At 41.5% G+C, this 20,258-nt stretch overlaps 2 protein-coding genes across 2 annotated transcripts in view; one reads left to right on the forward strand and one right to left on the reverse strand.

The window, feature by feature from the left end:
• Positions 1-1,765: 1,765 nt before the first annotated feature.
• Positions 1,766-20,258, reverse strand: part of LOC122664831 — a 28,845-nt gene continuing 10,352 nt past the window's right edge. Inside the window, exons 2-5 of the mRNA XM_043860836.1 lie at positions 14,820-14,827; positions 9,697-9,924; positions 6,893-7,718; positions 1,766-2,316 (exon numbers count right to left, since the gene is read on the reverse strand). Of these exons, the coding sequence (XP_043716771.1) occupies positions 2,092-2,316; positions 6,893-7,718; positions 9,697-9,911 (1,266 nt within the window). The 5' untranslated portion in view covers positions 9,912-9,924; positions 14,820-14,827 and the 3' untranslated portion in view covers positions 1,766-2,091. The remainder of the gene's footprint in view (positions 2,317-6,892; positions 7,719-9,696; positions 9,925-14,819; positions 14,828-20,258) is intronic.
• LOC122665775 (non-specific lipid-transfer protein 1-like) lies at positions 19,336-19,837 on the forward strand. The gene is made up of 2 exons (XM_043861912.1): positions 19,336-19,682; positions 19,828-19,837. The coding sequence occupies exons 1-2, from the start codon at positions 19,336-19,338 to the stop codon at positions 19,835-19,837; spliced, it is 357 nt and encodes a 118-aa protein (XP_043717847.1).

Below are 20,258 nucleotides of genomic sequence, written 5' to 3' on the forward strand. Positions count from 1 at the left end.
CATCTTTCAAGTTGACTCAGACGATGAGGACCCTATTGTGGATTGGGTGAGGGGATAGAGGTGAGCCAGTGTTGGATGAGGAGAGAGGTAGGCCCGACCCCATGATAGCTTCTGAGATTGGTGCTGATGTGGATGAGTATATGGCTGACGAGGGTCAAATACATGCATGGGAAGCCTCACCCATACCATTCCAGCCCACTGGTGGCAATGTTGCTGATGATGAAGACTGGTCTAAGTCCTCAAATGATGATGATGGTGGTGATGGTGATGTTGGTGGTAGTGATGGTGATGGTGATGCTGGTGAAGAATTTGACGGCATGCGAGAGCGTTATGTGGTAGGCCAGGATACGACGCCTGTAAAGCCACTCCGATTCACTGGAGAGACACAGTTTGATCATGCCACACAAGATACAGACCACGGAGCACGTGCCCCCGCACCCCCACCCTCAGGACGCCCCCTACAACCATACAGCAAGAAGTGTAGGGGTCGACAAACACAGTTGCAACTTGATCACATGGACATTGATGACCTATCTAGCTCTGTTGGTGGTTTGAGTATGGGTGATAGGGAGGGAGGACCGACTGGACATTGGCGTGCCCCATCTTTTGACGCACATACCACTGCATATGGATATGGATCATCATCATATGGGCAGTTTACTAGGGTAGGGGACTATGACTACTAGTCCCAGTCCCAGGGACATACTGGATCATCTTTTGTATATGATATCTTTGCATACCCTAGCGGGACTAGCTACCAACCTCACCAGCCATACATGCAGCCAATGCCAACGCCTCTTGCGCCGGCGCCGACATCATATCACAGTGGATCATCTTCTTCACGGACTGGATCGATTGGTAACCCTAGTTTATATCCTAGGATTGGATACCTACAGTATGTTGATGACTCCATTTACATGACACTTGTGGATGACTACACTCGTTTCTTCTCCGATTCTATACCGTGGTCCACATATGTCCTTCAAACAGAGAACAATGGACGTCAACTCCAGCGGGGTATGAGTGGGATTGATCCAGGGAGGCACAGCAACTATTATTAGCACTTATAACTTATAAGTTGTAATTTGTGAACTTGTGAAGTTGTGACTTTAACACTTTCTGTATTGCCTTTAAGGCTTTAAGCATTTGAGCTATTGAGTTTTGACTTTTGAGTTATTGACTATTAATGTATTATGGAGTTTATGAGAATATGATTATGAATTATGTCTTATGAGTTTTAATTAGTTTGTTTACATTTCTTTTATGTCTTTAAGACTTTAACTACCTAACCAATGTGTATTTAACCAAGGTTTATGCATTAGGGTTGGCGACCGTATGTCAATCAAGGGTGCAAGCCCAAAACACCAATTTCAATTCATGTTTTTGCAATTTTATGGTTTAAATGTGTTTATTTATCTTAAATAAGGGTGTCCATGAAGTTTCAGGCCTAGATATGGCCAAATAACCCCCGAGATGGACCCCCGAAATATTGCAGAAAAAATGCAATATTTCGGGAATATTTCGCGATATTTCGGATATCTCGGTAGGCCCGAGATACCGATATATCGCGAAATATTAAACCTTGCCCAAAACCCCTTGGAATGAAGTAAAATATGACCAATGGCTTTTTGCAATTTGGAAAACTTTTCAAACTGGTAAAACCTATGAGAGCAAATAACCCTAAATTTATGGAAAATGATAAAGCATCACACTGATTAGTGAGCTAACTGAATTTCAACAGATTCTTTACACTAACTCTACATTCTTTCAACGAACTTGGCCATGTGGCACTCAGGAACCATTCAGTTTTTCAAAATTGCTCTCACTGGGCAAATAATAACTAACATTTTCTGGCTAGTAAGAGATATTTAAAATAGGATCTTTAAGTGTAATAGACTAATAGGATACCTCTTACCAGTTACCATGTAAAATGAGAAAAAAGTGCAATTTTACCAACTACTGTCAGCAATTTGAAAAAGTAATGGTTTTCTCGGCCTAATCTTGTCAATTTGAAAAATAATCGCAGAGGTTTAAATGTGTGACATGATATGATTAAATTGGCATTCAAATTCATTTTATAAAGAACTGTCACTAATTGAATATATATATATATATATATAAAGAAACTAGAATCAGGAAAGGAACATACAGTAAGCATTTAAGCAAGTGATCAGCTCTCCACTTCTCATTAGGCCCCCCACACATTGATAAAAGCTCCTTGAACTCCGAATGAACACTTTTACATATCATACATATCTTTCCAGAGATAATGCCTTCAAGTTCCATAATTATTGGATTATGAATTTCGGACTTCACCTGTCAAATTATTAAGATAAATTTTAGTCAAACTTGACAGACCCAGCTGACAACATAAGGACTAGTTTCAGTATCAGAGAAGCTACAATAAGTATTATGCTTATACATCTTGTGTGTGTGTGTGTGTGTGTGATAGAGAGAGAGAGAATGGTACTGTTTTATGACTTTTAAAGAGGATAAGCACTCCAAAAGTCCGTATTGTAAAATGGGAATAAACCTACATAGCCCCACCGATAGTGATGAATCAACTAATAACACAAGCCCTCAGTTGTCCGTTGATAATAGCCATCCCCCCCCCCCCTCTTCCACTTTTAGAAGAGCAGTTTGAAGCCTGATTCCCAACAAGAATTGAGTGCCCAACTGCAATGGGAACTGAATAAACCATTATGATCCTTCTAGAGCTATCTAAATATACTAGGACTCAGGCTGAACACAATCACCATCAAAGTTCAGGTTATCTGTGTTCTCAGGCAGAAGGTTGACTGGTATAAAACCCATCCAAGAAAAACAGTGAGCTCTTGCTAATCTTGACTACTAGCTGATGCAGGGCATCCACCAGCCAATAGGCCAGCACGCCTATTCTCCAAAAAATACTTGTGCAAGCTCGAGCCCAAGCCCAAGCCCAAGCCCAGCCCATAAATCTCGGCCTAGGCTGGCCAGGGCATTACTGGCCCTGCAGTTCTGCTGATGTGCATCTAGTGGCCTTGCTAGGAAGCCACTAGAGTATCTCCTAGTTTTTAGTACTTTTTTCAATATAATGGCGGATCCTAGGGGATCTGCACTTTAGGATCTATTCGAGAGGAGAATAAAGAAGATGAAAGGTCAGGTTGAAGGGAAGAAGAAAGAAGATGTATTTAAAGGTGTAAGGTGAAGGATCAGGTTGTGGAATATGAAAGGTCGATGATGGTATGGAGGTAAGATTGTAGATGGATAATTTGATAGGTGCAGCCCAGAGTCCCACTGGTTGCCAACCGTCAGAGTTCTACCGAGGTCATGATCGAAGGAGTCCCACCTTGATCCCGTTTGAGTCTCACAAACCTTCTTCATCTCACAAGGAAAGAGTCTCACAAAAGGAGCAGTCATATTTCAGATTTTTCTTGGATTCTTAATTCACGTATGATGTTTCAGAGCATCCATCTTACTGTCCATTGCCTCTTTCCACTTAGGATCAGCCAATGCATCAAATACCTTAGAATGAATTTTAACAGAGGAGATAGCTGCAAGAAAAACTTTCAAGGAAGAAGATAAGAGCATGATAAGAAACAAAATGCTCAATAGGATGACGAGTTCTTACCCTTTTCTTACAGCAATAGGGAGATCATTAGAAGAGAGGATGGGAGCAGCATCGGTACCCGATGAAGAATAGAGAGGGGTGATCACTCGTAGCAGCAGGGACAGCAGGGGTATCTGCAACACGGCATCGCCGAGTATAAACCTGGACAGGCGGAGGATCTGTAGAAATAGTAACAGAGTAATCAACCAAAACTAGAAGGAGAGAATCTCCAACAGAGGTAGATGGAACAGACCTGCCTTCTGGAGAAAAGAAAGGTAAATCTTCAAAGAATGTGACATCTTTGGACACAAACTTCTTTCTCAAGGATGGGCAATAACATTTATATCCCTTTTGAGAGGGAGAATATCCAAGAAAAACAAACTTTACCGACTGAGGACCTTATTTGTCAATGAGTATCCAACACATGAACAAAGGCCACACAAACAAACACTAAGAGAGGTAAGGAGAATAAGTATGTGAAGGTTTAAGGAATGGTAAAGGTTATGTCCCAACAAGGATAGGAGTAGGCATTCAGTTTATTATGTAAGCAGCTGTTAAGACAGCATCCTCCCAATATGTCTTAGGAACACCCATCCCCAAAAGTAAAGATCGGGTAATCTCAAGCAGGTGACGATTCTTTCTCTCAGTAGTCAGTACACCATTTTGTTGAGGTGTATCAGTATAAAAAAATTGACTTTCTACCCCCATGTTATCAAAGAAATGACTAAGGCTGTCTTTTTTATTTTCTCCGGCCTCATCGGCACGAAACATTTTGATTATCACTCCAAACTGAGTTTCCACCATTTTGTAAAACGTCTGAAAATTTGAAGGAACCTCATCACGACTTTTCATTAGGTACACCCATGTGGTGCGGGAAAAATCATCAACAAATAAAATGAAATAACGATACCCAAAAAGAGAAGTAATCGGGGAAGGTCCCCAGACATCAGAATGCACTAACTGAAAGATAGAATCGGTCCTATTCACACTTAAAGGATAATTGGTTTTACAATGCTTGGACAACTGAACACGCTTCACAAGACAATTGAGAAACTTAGACAGACTCGAACAACTTAGGAAATAACAAACTAAGAGAACGAACAGACATATGACCCAGACGTCTATGCCATAAAAAAAGTTGAGTACCAGGTTGAGGATTCCCTTTACTCAAGCAAGTAGCGGAAGAGGATTCTTCAAAGATGTAGAGGCCACCTTGCTCACGACCACCACCAATCCTCTTCCCCGTCATCAGGTCTCGAAAGATACAATAAGATGGGAAAAGGTCAAACTACATCTATATTGTTTGGTAAACTGACTGACAGATAATAAATTTGCAGGAAAAGAAAGAACATGAATAGCGGAAGGAAGAGAAAACGAAGAGGATAAATGATAAGTGCCCTTCACGGTAACCTGAGAAATGGACCCATCAACAAGTTTAATCCCCCCTACCCCCAAAAAAAAAAAAAGAGGAATTATTGAAGAAAATCCCTCACGCTTACCTGTCATATAATCAGTGGCTCTTAAGTCTATAACCCAGTAGGTAGAAGGAACAGACTGAGGATGGTTAGCCGATGCATGGGCTGTAATACCTGAGATGGTGCTACTATCTGGTTTCTCCAGAGAGGCTTTCAAAGAAGACTGCTGATCAAACAAATCCTGGATAGCAATATCACGGGGATCAATTGATGCACCACCATTACTCAGAACTGGGTTCCCCCTCAGTAGAAACCAGATTAGCACTTCTTTCCTGAAATTTGGCTGGTTTCAGATGTGGATGAAGAATTCAACAATGATCTTTGATGTGCCTTGGTTTTCCACAGTGGCTGCACTTCAAGCAGTTTTTTTCTTCCTCAGTGAAGTGATGATGCTGAACTCTGTTCTGAGAAGTACCTGGTTTTATACCCTTCTAACCATCAGCTAAGGTAAACTTGTCTTCTCCATCCCGCTTGGACATAGAGGCCCGAGAAGCCTTCCCTCTAATATAATTATAGACACTCTCAAGTGTTGGAAGATTGTCCTTAGCAAGAACTTGAACACGCTGCAACTCAAAGGCAGGGGGAAGACCAGAAAGTTCGAACACACGTTGCTGCTCCTTTCTGTTTCTGAGTACCTCTAGATCTGTGTTGAGAGGTGACAATGATCCAACTCCTCCCACTTCTGTGTGAGATGGCTGAAATAGTCTTCAATAGACCTCCCCTCTGGATCCATAACCACCTGTTCCTGTTGAAGGTGATAAATCCGAGCATTGTCATGCCTCTGATAATAATTTTCTGAACCGAGTCCCAAATTTCCTTCGCTGTCCTCATGAAAAAATACTTTCAGCTTATACTGCTATCCATGGAATGAAGTAACCATCCCATCACAGTGAGATTAAGACTCTCTCACTCATCATAGGAAGAATCCCCTTCTTTTGGTTCCTTCACTTTGCCATTGATATAGCCCATCAACCTTCGACTCCCAATAAACATCTTAGCAGACTGAGCCCACTCAAGATAATTCCTCCCATTGAGTTTCACTGAGGAGATAATTATCACAGGATTGAAATTTCCGGAGTTTACTGTAGTCTGACCTTGATTCTCAACCCAACTACCATCCATTGTTGTAGATTCAACCTCCATTCTTCAGCTTCAAGGCTTCAATCACAAACCATCACAGATCTGTTCATAGTCTTCAGAAGAAAATCGCAGGCATGGTAAAAAGAGAGATTGCAGGCTTCAACTGATGCTGCGATCAAGAGCCAGGTCAAGCCCGCTCTGATACCATGATGAAAGAACAAGAGAGAGAGAGAGAGAGAGAAGAGAGATTACAAGAGATAAAGAGAAAGGGAGATTCGTGATTAGGTCGAAATAGACCCTCACGCCTCCTATTTATACTTTCATATATGGAAGCCCTAATAACTCCAACAAATGCAACCCAAAGAGGCATTTTCAAGCATAGTTGTCAAGGCATCGCCATATGTTCCAAGGTGCCTAGGGCCAAAACCTGATGATATTTCTCTCCAAGGCATCAAGGTGGTCAGGGCAACATGGTAACTATGTTTTCAAGTTGTTACAGTGATTTCAACGAGAACAAAAAATCAGTAGCAGATTGACTAGTTTTGTGAACAGAAGAAACCCCTAAAACTTCCAAAATCTATAGCCATCATCATATGCCCAACATCCTACAACTTTAGCAAACAGTGAATAAAAAAGTTTTAAAAAAAAAAAAGGCACGACAATTTACTGACTCAACAATTTTGAGGGAATTCATAAATAATATCCTCAAAGATCAAAATAAGTAAGAGTGTCAGACTAGCCATTTTACCTGTGCAATCACAAATTCAGAGTTGCTCTTAAACCGCTTCTTTAACTCACTCTCTGGTGTTGCTAGTAGTTTGTCTGTACCACCATTGCTAATTCCAGATACAAGAGCAACCAAAGTTGTTGTATCAAAATTTACGAGTTCTTCACCCAATAAAGCCTCTGGTGTGGCAGAATCCGTGTGTAAAGAGATCGACTTTATTCTCGATATTAGAGAACAGAATGCATCACCAAGAACCAAATTACTTTGATATTTAGGCAGCTTCAGTGTAGCAGTTCCCGGAAGTGGGTCTTTGAGCCCAGGCTCTAAGCTGGAAACAATGTTCATGAAATCAAACTTTATTTGGAAAATGCTTGCCCCTCGGAATGATCTTGCATGTAACTTGACCCAATCACCTTCTAATTCCTCAGAAATATCAGAGTCAAAATTAGAAAACTCTTTCCCAAACTCAGATGCCCCAAATTCATCTCCAACTTTCTGAGAAAGAACCTTGTCAAGTCCATTGGCAAAGAACAGAATGATTGACGATGGTTTTAATGTCAGAGATGAGTTAGCCGCTTCAAGAACCTGCTCTATGCGCATTCTTAAGCCCTTATTCTTGTAAGATCCGGACCATGAAATATACTTTGGGTTCCGATCCGACACAATGAACCAGACTGGGTTACTATCAATAGTACACACTATATCAACATGAACACCCTTCAAAGTAAAACACTTTTTCTCCCCATTTCCGGAGGTCAGAGGAATAGGCTTGCATACACGTGACACTCCAGTTATAAATGTTTGCTGAAGAATGTGAACAACAGACTCGAGGTACCCAATGTTCACACTGAAAATACAGTAGAAAGGTGAAAGGTCAACATTTAGAGCAATATATGAGAATGTCAAATCAGAAAGGCGACTGGATTTATGAATGAAGTACTAACGTTTCACGGGCGTTGTGCAAGTCCTTTTGCAGATTATTCCAATAAAAATTGAATAAGAACAAATATCCACTTGTAATAAACAAGAACAAATGGAAAATAGAAAATGAATTATAATTAGAAACTTTGTCCATACAGGTTTTAATAGCAAATCATTACTAATACAGGGTCCAAGGTTTTGATGATAGGTCATCCTTATTGTTGTCTTGGTCATTATTGAGTGTCGTAGTTGGGTGCTTTCACTTTTCATGATTTCTCTGATATTTTATTCTCAAAGCATTATATTTTATAGTGTACATAACAAAACATATTTGGATATCATTAAGATAATATTTTTATATTTTAATTGTGAACTTCTTATTTATTTTTATGTTTTTTATTGGAAACAAAACATATATGCATAGACAAAATTGTTTATGAGGACTATTCATACAGCTCAAAATAAAAGAAGCTCATAATAGGGGGAGAAGTAAAAGGAAAGTTAAGAAGGTATACAAGTTTTTACCCAATCAATACCAGACTACTAGACCCCACTACCCCACCATACCAACCAAGAACACAACACCAGCCAATCACTAGATTCCTACAACTACATCTCCCCCCACTTCACTCCAAGAGCCATGCAACGTAAAAATGCTTATTAAATAATATTAAACATTCATTAAAGGTCAGAAAAATGGAATAAATGAATAATGGCAGGCATATCAGTAAAAATGGTTCATAATGGCCATTAAACTCTCAATTCCACTTAACATCAGACAGTCTTAGACTAAGACTAACATTCTTAACAGTTATAAAAGCGCTTATGTTGCCTCAATCGTCATAACTTGGCAAGTCTCTTGTTGCACAGTGCTCATCCACAAAGATGTTGCACAATGATCGGCAGAAAGCCAAACAATTTCCTATAAAGCCAAATATTGAGTTACTTAACTGACTTGGCAACACATCATTTATTGACATCGATCCACAGTAAGGAGTGATCTGATCCCGATTGAGGAGCTAAAGGAGCTAGGGGCAGGCCTAAAATGACCATAGGAGAGGTTGTGGGGAATGACATGCATTGTTTGGGTCTTGTGCCAAGTATGACCTCAATTAGAGGCTATTGGAGGGCTAGGATCCATGTTGTCGACACCATGTAGCTGAGATTTTTCTAACTTCCTAGGCTGTACCTCTTTTCTCTTACTTTCATTTCCCATTTCCCATTTCTCAATTCTCTTCTCTCATTTCTTCATTTTTATTCTGCAGTCCTCTTACTTTCTTTTCCCTATCCATGTAGCTGACCCCATTTAGTTGGGATAAGGCTGAGTTGTTGTTGTTGATCCACAGTTGGAAACAAACTATGTTCCAGCAATTGCAGTCACATAGAGACCTGGGAAAACCCTTGCTTACGTCCTTAACCTGATCACTAAGTAGCTCATTCATCTTGTCATTCTTCCATTATAACAATAAGAGAATCGATAGATTGAATCCTCAATCAATGTAAAGAGGGCATTCTACATAGCATTTTCAATCAGGTCACTGCCAGTTCCATGTACTACACAGAAATGCCTCTGCGACTATTCTTTTTTCATTGGGAATTCATTCAAGCAGTATGGTTTGGTAGTAATTGTCAGCTTAGCCCATTGGTAGTAAATCTATAAAAGAGAGGGTCTATTCATGGTTTAACTACCGTTTCGGAATCGTCGAACAACTACTCGGTGTTCTGTTATGGGGCCATAGTGTTATGGTTCATTAGCATTGCCAGAACTGAGTATAAATATGGACTCATACGAGAGATAGACAGAGAGAGAGAGTCATTTGGAGGAGCTTCAGGCATAACGTCCATGAATACTGCAAAAGAGAAGAAAAGGGTTGGGGAAAAAAACAGTGTTTTGGGATTCTTACCAGATTGGACCGGTGAAATTAGGAGAATTAGAAAATAGACGAGAGAGGTACTTGAGCTCGGAGTTCACCAATCTAAGAAGAGTTCGTTTGCAGGAACTCGTAATCTTCGAGAGAGGTAAGCTTCGAATTCGATATTCGACGGCTCTGCACCTCTTCTTCTCATCCTCAATGCGCTTTGGATTCGTATCGGTACTGTAATTTTCGGAACCCTTCATCTCTCTATTTCAGAGAATCTCTCTGACTTTTTTCTTTTTTTCTTTTTTTCTGGTAGAAATAAGATCAATTAAAGGGGCAGGAAACGCGCAAGGAGTCGGTCTTACAAAGACTAGACAACCAAGAAATGGAAACCGACCAATCAGTCCTTCCTACTAAGGAAACTGCCTTCCGGGCCAAGGAGTCAGCCACGTTGTTAATCTCCCTGGAAATGTGAGAAAAGTTACAAGTCCTAATGTGAGTCATTAGAAATTTAATATCCGAAATAATAGATTGGATATCAGGGGGGAGTTTCGGTGGTGGTGATGAATTTCACAGCTTCAAGATAGTCGGATTCCACCTTAATACACTCCAGACACTCAGCAATACTTTGTAGCAGACCACTCCTAATAGCAAGGCACTCTCCTTGGAGAACTGTCGAGAAGCAGGAAGGTTCAGAAGTGCTAGTAAGAGGAATGTCTATATGGTTCTGCAATACATAACCGAGACCCCCTTTGCCATCTTGGAAAGCCGCATCAGTATTAAGAAGAACTGTACCCATAGATGGAGGGAACCAGGGGGCTATGTGAGTGGCATTGATACCTTTAGCAGCGTAAACTGAGAGAGCTTTGGGCTTCCTTTGGGCCTGCTCAAAATCATCGAACTGGGCTTCAGCTTTCCTATTAACCTCCATTGGAGAAGACGCGATACCATTGAAAATGAAGTCATTACGAGCTTTCCAGAGCTGCCAGCAGGTGGAAGCTGCAAGACCTTCCATCTCCTTCTTTTGATCCTTCCCTAAATGTGGCCAGGTAATCCAACTATGGATAAGAGAGTGCAGCTCCGGATTGATGGAGGGGGGGGGGAGAAGCAGAGCCGTGACCCAAACCAGGTGGCTCGAGCAAAGTCATAGTCCAATAAAATGTGATCGACAGATTCTTCAGCTTTGCCGCACCTCGAACATATAGGATCCACTTGAATTTGGCGCTTCCCGAGATTCACTCCAATCGCAAGCCCCCCTGCACAAGACCTCCATAAAAAAGATCTGACCTTTGGAGTAGTAAAACAAGACCATATCTTCTTCCAAACTAAAGAAGAAATGTGCTAAAAGGAGGAAGGTCTGTGATCTGAGGAGGGTTGCCGCGTGTGACAGTCCTCCAAATTAGTCAATAGATGATATGCTGATTTGGCTAAATAGATACCGTTACGACTACCTCCCCACCTCAACTGATCACTCATAGAAAATAGACTCAGAGGAATGGCAAGGATAGCAGCAGCAGCATCCTCTGTGTGAAAAGCCTCTCGAATTAACTCAGACTTCCAGGTTCGATTAGCCTCATCAATCAAGTCCTTCACCAAGCATATTTGCTGATTCATTCTCATGGGGTGACTAAGTTTGAAATTAGGAGACGAGGGAATCCAGCAATCCTCACGAATCTTGATGGAGAAGCCATCACCCACTATCCAGAGCAGGCCTGCATTTAAAACTTTACGGCCTTCGATGATCCCTCTCCAGGCCCAAGAGGGGCTAGAACCAGTAGGAGTCTCAAGGAAGGACACATGAGGGAAGTAGAGCTGCTTCACAAAGGAAGCCCAGGTGGAGGTAGGATCTTTCCAGAGCCTCCAAGCAAGTTTTCCCAACAAAGCTTTATTTTGGATTGAAGGGTCTCTTAAGCCGAGCCCACCTTTCTCCTTCGACTTGAACATACGCTGCCAAGAAACCCAATAGATATGGTTCTCTCCAGCCTTATTCCCCCAATAGAAGTGAGTAGCTGCCTTTCTTATCTTTGCATGATGGGACGTTGGAAGTTTGAAGTGTGAAGCTTCAAATGTATTCATCAAGAGAGCCTCAGATTTAATCAGTACTTCTTTTCCCACTTTGGACAGCAAGTGTTGCTTCCACCCTTGGAACTTCCTACTAGTTTTGTCATTAATTTCACGAAAAAGCTCAAGTTTGGACACCCCAAATTCGGTCAGCAAACCCAAATATTTCTTTGGGCCCTCCCCATAAGGAATCTTGAGCATGCGAGAGAACCACCGCTTGAACTTTTGGGGAGTATTAGCACTGAATGTAAGACAAGACTTTACTAAATTGATGCTTTGGCCACTAGCAACACAGTAAAAATCACAAGCTTTGAGGTTGTGAATGTTGGAAACATTTACCTCCGAAAATAACAAGCTGTCAGCGGCAAATAACAGGTGAGAGAGAGGAGTGGATCGATTACGTATCCGAATGCCTTTAATGATACCTGTCGCTTCAGCTTGTTCAAGCATAGCACTCAAAGCTTGAGAGCATAACACAAACAGGGCCAGAGATAGAGGGTCACCCTGCTGAATTCCTCAAGAAGGGCTGATTGGTTCTTAAGGGACCCCATTAACCAATATGTTGTAGGTAACCGATGAAATACCCACCATCACCATCCGAACCCATTTTTTACTAAAACCAAAAGCAAGAAGAATGCTTTCAATGAATCTCCATTCAAGGCGATCATAAGCCTTCCTCATGTCCAACTTGAGAGCCAAGAATCTCTTATTCCCCTTCTTCTTGTGTTTAATATAATGGAAAACTTCGTGAGCAATCAATATATTATTCAAGATCTGCTGGTTGGGAACAAAGGCTGACTGAGCCGGAGAAATAAGGCCGTCCAAGTACATCTTAAGGCGCAAGGCCATAATTCTACTCACAATCTTGTTAGTCACGTTACATAAACTAATCGATCATAAATGATCAACCTTCTCGGGTTGGTCAACCTTTGGAATAAGACACACATATGTAATATTTGAACTAACAGACAAAATACCAGTATTGAAAAACTCCTTAACAAAATTGCATACCTCCTGCTGCACTAAAGGCCAAAATTTCTGGAAGAAAGCTGGGGGTAGGCCATCTGGTCCTGGTGACTTGAGAGGGGCGATGGCAAATAGAGCAGTTCGAATCTCCTCATCCCCCGGAATGCGACACAGGTCTTCATTCATAGTAGAATCAACCAAAGGAACAATCGCCTTAAGGACCAGCTCTAAGGCTTCCTCTTCAACTCCCTCAGACGCATAAATGGAATTATATTGGGCCTGAATCTCCTTTACCACTTCCTGATCTGAAGTACTCCATTGACCTGAAGCAAGCTTGATCTTCAAAATTTTATTACAGTGCCTCCTTTGAATGGTGGTAGCGTGAAAAAACTTGGTATTACGGTCACCTTCAATGTTCCATTGGATCCTCGATTTCTGCTTCCATAAGAGTTCTTCACGCTGAAATTCTTCCTCCAATAAAGTGTGGATCACTTTCTCACGATCTTGGTTTAAAATAGAAGGAGGGCAGTCCTGTAAAATTTCAAGCTCTCGAAGGAGGCTGGCAATCTTGTGGTGAACATTGCCGAATGAAAGCCTATTCCATTGTGAAAATTCAGATTTGCAATTCTGAGACTTAAGACGGAGAATAGTGGAAGCTGAGCCTGAAGCTGGAAGAGACCAAGCTTTCTTAGCTATCTCACCACAGTCCTTATGAGAAAACCACATGGCCTCGAATCTAAAGGGTTGAGCACCCTTAGATTTAGCTCCAACAGTATCAAGCAAAACAGGGAGATGATCAGATCCAACTATAGAACAAACTGAAGCACTTGCCTCAAGGAAATTCCTTCTCCAATCTTCGTTCGCTAGGACCCGGTCTAATTTGCACCTCACATTAGCTAAACCTTTCCTCTTGTTGTTCCACGTAAAAGCAGGACTTTGAGTGTTGATATCCAATAGACGACAGTTATTCATCATGTCTTGAAAGTTCTGCATGTCGCGGGTACCTCTAGAAGTTCCCCCTCTCTTCTCACTCCAAGTCAAAATGGAATAAAGTCACCAATGCAATTCCACTTGTCACTACGATGAGAACCCAGACCAGTTAATCGATCCCAGACCAATTGTCTTCTCTCTCGGATTGGATCTCCATAAACCATAGTGAGGTAGAAGGATGAAGCTGAGGTTAAACTAACCTACGAATCAATGATGCGAGAATCAGCCTAGAGAATTTGGAGTTTAACCCCATCTTTCCACATAACAGATAAGCCACCCGCAGTACCAACCGGAGCAATGGAATGCCAGAAAGGCATTTTCAGCCTACGTCTAATACGATCAAAACTACCACCCGAGCATCGAGTTTCCATCAAAAATATTATATCCGGTTACATTTGTTGGGAGAGATGAAATAAGGAATGTTGAGTCAAGGATCTCCCGAGTCCTTGACAATTACAGCTCATAATTTTCATGGATAACCATGGGGCTAATTTCCCCCAGCTGCCGAGGGGTTTTTCAATAAAAAATGTCCATCGGATGAAGTTGCCTTAGTGATATCTGTGCTCTGTTGTTCAGCAGGTGTTGTTTTGGCTCTCTTTGCCCTTTCCTTCATTGATAGGTAAGGTAAGTTCCTTTGACGATGTATTTCACCTGTCTTAGCCATCTTGCCTCCAGAGTGAGATAGGGGAAAGTTCTGTGCCTTGTCTTGTGAAGTAAGAACAAGGAGTAGGGATAGAGGATCATGAACAGGGGAGGGGCTTGGGGTATGTGGAGTTTGGATGAGGCTTGGGCTTGGGGTATCTGACGAATGTATAGTATGGTCATGGGGAGGGTTTAATGGCCTGTGGTTTTGGGTTGAAGGATGGGTTGAGGAAATCAGGACTGGTTCAGATGGGCTGGGCTCGAGTAACTGGTGGGTAGTAACTGGGCCTGTGAGAGAGATACCAGAGAGTAATGGTAGCAAAGCTTGTAAATTGGTAGCTACCTGAGGGTATTTTTATATATGAGCCTGTAAAGAGTCAAGAATCTGAAGTGTGACGGTATTCTGATTGGAGGTACTGGCTAGAGAGGTGGATGATGTAGGGGGGAGGGAAATGGTTGAATGGTTGATGTGAGGCGGGTTCGAGCTATGACTGTTAACGGCATTGGGACAAGAGGTGTGAAATGGGGGAATAAAGGACGAGTAGGGGGGGTCAGACGAGTAGGTACCTGCCGGTAAGGAAATGCCAAGTGGTTGATTTGTCATGTCTGGGAACACGCGGGGTGGAGGTGATGCTATTGCCAGAAGAGCAGCTTTACTAGATTACTGACTAGAAGAGGCGGTGCCATGGCTTGCCAGAGTGTAGTTTGCCGGAGGGGCTATAATAGGAAGTGACAAAGAGGGAGTCGATGCAATGAGGCGTTGCGTAGGGAGGGTTGCCCTTAGTTTAGTGCCAAGCTGAGCTATTGGGGTTAAAGGACAGCTTTGCACAGCGCATCCCAAATGGGCCTGAAAGTATTGTTCCTGGGACTCAAAGAATCTCTCGCATCTTCGTTCCTCATGGTCCAAAGAGCCACAATAGGCGCAGAACAAAGGAAGCCTTTCGTACTGAACTTGGATTGGAATTTGAACTCCGTTCCTCCGCTGTATATGGACAACTAGAATAAGACCTCTACGAATATCTAGGGTTATACGACATCGAAGAAACGGATGAGAAGCCCTATACTGGTCTCCTCCGATGAGCATCACTTTGAGAGGTTTACCCAACTTCCCAGCAAGCTGCAGACCCAACTCGATCCTGAGAAGTTCATAGGGAACCTCATGAAATTGGACCCAAAAATCAGCGTGTTGAAGTGACCAAGCTCCAGTATCATTCCAAGGCTCCAAAACTAAGAGATTGCCTCCAACCGTCCAGGGACCTCCTTCGATGACGTTGGTAACATCCATCTTGTGATTGAAGTGGAAAAGAAACAAATGATTCTCCAATGGATTGATTGAAACTCCGTGAACAAGGTGCCAGGCTGAAACTAGAGCCTCCGACACCGTTTGCCTACGGTAGGGTCGTCCTCCTAAAACCCTTCCTACTAGAACGAGTTTGGCTTGATTGTCAAGTCGGTTCTTTGTTTCTTCGTCAAGCAGTAAGGTATAGTCATCCTGATTTAGGGGTCGAGTAGAAGCAGAGGAGTGGGCGTTGAAATGAGTCGGTGATGAACGGCGAGAAGATTCACCCTCCATGAAACTTAGGGAATCGGAATATCCAAAAATTAGGGTAACAGAGAGAGGCTTCACGCAGTAGAGCGGACGACTTCACGCACTACGACGGACCTCGACATTCCAGCGACAAAATAACTGAGCTATGAAAATCTCTCTGACTATGGGCGGCCTTTACCTCCTTAGGGGCAACTTTAGATCAACCATTGAGAAATAAAGTCCTAACTCCGCATCGATATCCGTATCAGACATTCGTATTTGTTTGGAGATATTTCTTAGAAAATCCGAATACTATATAATAAAAGGGTTGATGTTCAGTGCCACAGCGCAGCCTGCGCCCAGACACATGTGCTTGCCATTCAGGGGTGCACCTCCGGCACAGAAAACATTCTCCCATAATAAAAAAGAAGTAAATAATGATCTTGAGGGTTTTTGAAGATTCAACATATTCTAAAACATGAGGAAAAGAAAATCATGATCTAAGAGATACGGACTGAGAGTTAATTGTATCCGCCAGGGGGGAAAAGGTCTGAGTTACACAAGGCAAAGATGTAAATGAATGGTCAAAAATCCGAGTTTGATATGATCCAAATCCATTTAGAGGTATCTGTATTCGTCGGATCCGATCACATCTGATCCGTATCTGAGTGGAATATGATCGGTTTACAGACCTAGAGCTAAAGCACGAGAATAACCAATCTTTTTTTTTTTTTTTGGGGTACTAGAGAATAACCAATCTATACTTTACCCCAAAAAAAAATAGACAATCTAAGGAGAGAAAGCATAGAGACTTGCCTCTTTTTTTTTTGGTACAAAACAATCTTAGTCATTTTAATATGAAGAACACATGGTCGCAGAATTACAAGCCTCTAACAATCATAAAGTGGAAGTAGGTCATATTGTCGTATATGTCACCAATAGAGCCTTCCTAACTAGCTAGTGAGTCAACTACCGTGTTAATCTCCTTAAAAACTTACTCGAATCTACAATCCCTGAAGGAAGAGGCAAAGTAAAGAATATCCTCTCTTTTACCTACTGAAGCCCCACTGGGATATTATGAGATGTGTGAGTTACGAAAGCACACAACTCTTGACAATCCGTTTCTACAATCAAACAATCCGTATTGTCAAACAAAGCTTCCAACATGCATGCCACCTTGGATTACCAATGCCTACCCTAGAAGAATATTGTCAAATCTAGTTGGCTCCAATTCACCAGACGAGGTCTCCCCAAATGATCAAAACTCATCATACCAAGTCCTCCCTTCCACTAGTCACGGATCTAAGCAACGCCAGTGTTCAGCTTGTAGAATGTCCGAGGAGGGGGAACCCACAATTGATTAACCTTAGGAGGTCTTGTTGAACTGTCCGATGAAATATTAGGAGACGAAGGAGTCTTGCGATATAGTTAGCAAAAATAGGAACGGCAAAAAAATGGAGTCTTACATAACGGTAACAAATTGCAACCGGGTGGTCAAATAAAATGATCAACAAAATAGAGAACGGTAAAAAACAAAAAAAGGACGGTACGGGTTTTAAACGTTTATATTTAAAAAAAAAAAAGGGCACTATTCTCATATAAATTGAGAAATTTTTATTTAAAATACATGCTTCTATTTTCGGTATCTGTATATTTACCTTGAGTCGAATGTCATATCATGAAAAATTTAGCCCTTCAAGTCATCTTTATGTCGGTGAAAGAATCAAGCCGATCAAAGTTCGGGAGAAAGATATGCGGTCAGTTAAGTTCAAGGTCTTAAAAAATGCCAAAAAAAAATGGGTACATGTTTTAAACGCGTTTAAAACGGGAATGCTTGCCGTTTGCCATTTTTTACCGTATGTTTGGGAAACATACGCAAAACTTGTTTAAAGCGGTAAAAAATGGGAACGTGTTTTCCGTTTTAAACACGTTTTTGCTAACAGTCTGGTCTTACAGAAATTCCACATGTGTCATTTAAGCTGCCTCAATAACCTTTGTTTAGAGTCCACCTTTTACAAGAAATAAGAGATCATTTCTCGCACACCATAGGTATTATGTGATGAAGCTAGAGAGGAATGAACACTCCTACTTACTTTCTTGCCATAATGAACAAACTAGTCCCAGCTCTGTATCCTGTATCCAGGATTGTATTGTAGTTTCACTGGATTAACTCTATATGATAAAGAACATCCGACCCAAGCAAAAGGACATGTGAGCAATATATGGGCTGGGTCCTCCAAGCCTTACCACATCTTAGGCAACAACCATCAATCTGAGCCTTGCGTTGTAATAGACCAACCCTTATAGTAAGCCCCTCCGCACACACTCTTCAAAGGAATTTCCTTATCTTTTGGTATGGTGTGATAGCACCAAATCCTCCTCCAAACTTCTCTCTCCTTCCTCAATATATGGATGGTTCTTCAAGTTGGTAACACCATGAAAAATTAACTTGCATAAAATAATGGAAATTTAAAAAGAATAATGCAAAATTGGATGGGGTGGTTGGGGGGATCCTAGACTAGATGAGGAACAAGAGGTCTCAAACTCAAAACCTCTTGGGAGCTAAGCTCTGCTACACTAGCCTCAAGCTAGTTGTACTAGTAGTTGTCCTCCAAAACCAAAAAAAGATATGGCCTTTATAACCAAAGAGTAACTAAACACCCTTGCTCATGAATTCTCCAAGTATCAAGAGTATTAGGAAACCCATTGATCAAGATAGTATATGTATCTCTGGTACTCTACCAATATCTATACAGATCGAGAGTATCAATCGAAAAGTAGTTCACTTTCTAAAACCAAAACCGAACCAAATTTTTTTTTATTCAATTTAATTCGGTTTAAATGACTGATTCCATCCGAATCTAAATTGACACCCTTAAATCCTGAGTGCTCTATCTATTCAACAATCAGATCAACTAGTTATACCAACATTCGGATTTCAAATTTGTAGCATTGTTGATCGAAGACCTTGAGTGAAGCAGATCCATCACTCATTACTCTGTTAGGTTGCTTCAGCAATGCTTTATTAGTTAGGTGATAGTTACAGTCACCTAATTAGGGTTGTGTTTACAATTTCTCCATAGCTTTTGTCCTGGAAACATTGAGCCTATTCATACTTTATTCTTCTCTATGAAAAACTGCAAGAAGGCAGAAGAGCAACTATGAAGCATGCAAGGCATTCAATTAGCCCAACTAATCATATGAACACTAAAATAATTTTGCCCAACTACCCACCATTACCTCTTTCACCCAGACTCCAAATTGAATCCCATGCCCCCTCACCTCCCTCTTGTATTCCGCTCTCCTCCAGCCGTGGCAGGAGTTGGAGGATCCAGTCCAGCAAAAACAAGGGTGTTTGGGCCATTTCACAGGCGGGCCCCCTATCACTCTCTCTATCTTTCTCTATATAAGCGTACAACTTGAAACTGGGAAGCCATCAAGTTCAGCCCACGAGACAAAGTTAAGAAGAAGAGTGTAATAATTAAAAGAGTGAAGCCATGGCCATCTCTAGAGTTGGGAAGCTTGCGTGCCTTGTTCTGGCATTCATGTTGGTGACTACAACCTTTGCGGAAGCTACCATGACATGCTCGGAGGTGGACAAGAAGCTGTCAGCCTGCCTCAATTACCTGCGCAAGGGCAGCTCTGTCTCTTCTTCTTGCTGCAAAGGTGTAAAGAGTCTCAATTTTGCCACTAAAACCATCGCCGACCGTCAAGCCACTTGCCGGTGCCTCAAGTCTGCCTATAGTTCCATCTCTGGTATCAATCTTAGTTACGCTTCTAAACTCCCTAGTGCTTATGGTGTCAAGCTCCATTACAAGATCAGCACATCCACTAACTGTTCCAAGTATGTTCTTCTTCACATCTCTTTCTCTAACCTCTGCATTTATTTTCATTCTTGGATTTTGATCTTCACTGTGAATCATTCATTAAATCTTAGATTGGGGGAAGTTGTAATGGATTCCTAACAAGGGTTTTTGTTATGCTTGCAGGGTGAAGTGAAACTGAGATGTGATGAGAGTTCGGACTTAGAGACTAGGAATATTAAGGGCCAACGTGGAATTTTCATTTTGGATGTATTTGTGTGTAGTTTTCAGTGGTACTTCGTGACCCTAGATATGTGGTTACTTAAGTCTTACCATTTGGTGGACTTATTGAATAGTATAAGTTTGTATTCACTACAAATAAATAATTTATGATATGAGAAGAGTGGCCTATAGTGCACATTTATTTGTTATTACACTTTGATAAGCTCATCAAAATAGATCACGTGTTGCAAGAATGGCATATAAATATTTTCAAGTTTCGCTCATACCTCCGGTGCAGATTCGAGATCTATAACATATTTATGATGTCATTTAAAAGATTTAATTGGATGGCATTTACCGCCTTCTTCTCTTTCTCTTCTCAGTCTTTATTTCTC

Source organism: Telopea speciosissima, chromosome 6, assembly GCF_018873765.1.
Source record: "Telopea speciosissima isolate NSW1024214 ecotype Mountain lineage chromosome 6, Tspe_v1, whole genome shotgun sequence".
Taxonomy (NCBI): domain Eukaryota; kingdom Viridiplantae; phylum Streptophyta; class Magnoliopsida; order Proteales; family Proteaceae; genus Telopea; species Telopea speciosissima.

Coding starts and splice junctions, on each gene's coding strand:
- LOC122665775 (XM_043861912.1), top strand. CDS start 19,336: ATGGCCATCTCTAGAGTTGGGAAGCTTGCGTGCCTTGTTCTGGCATTC.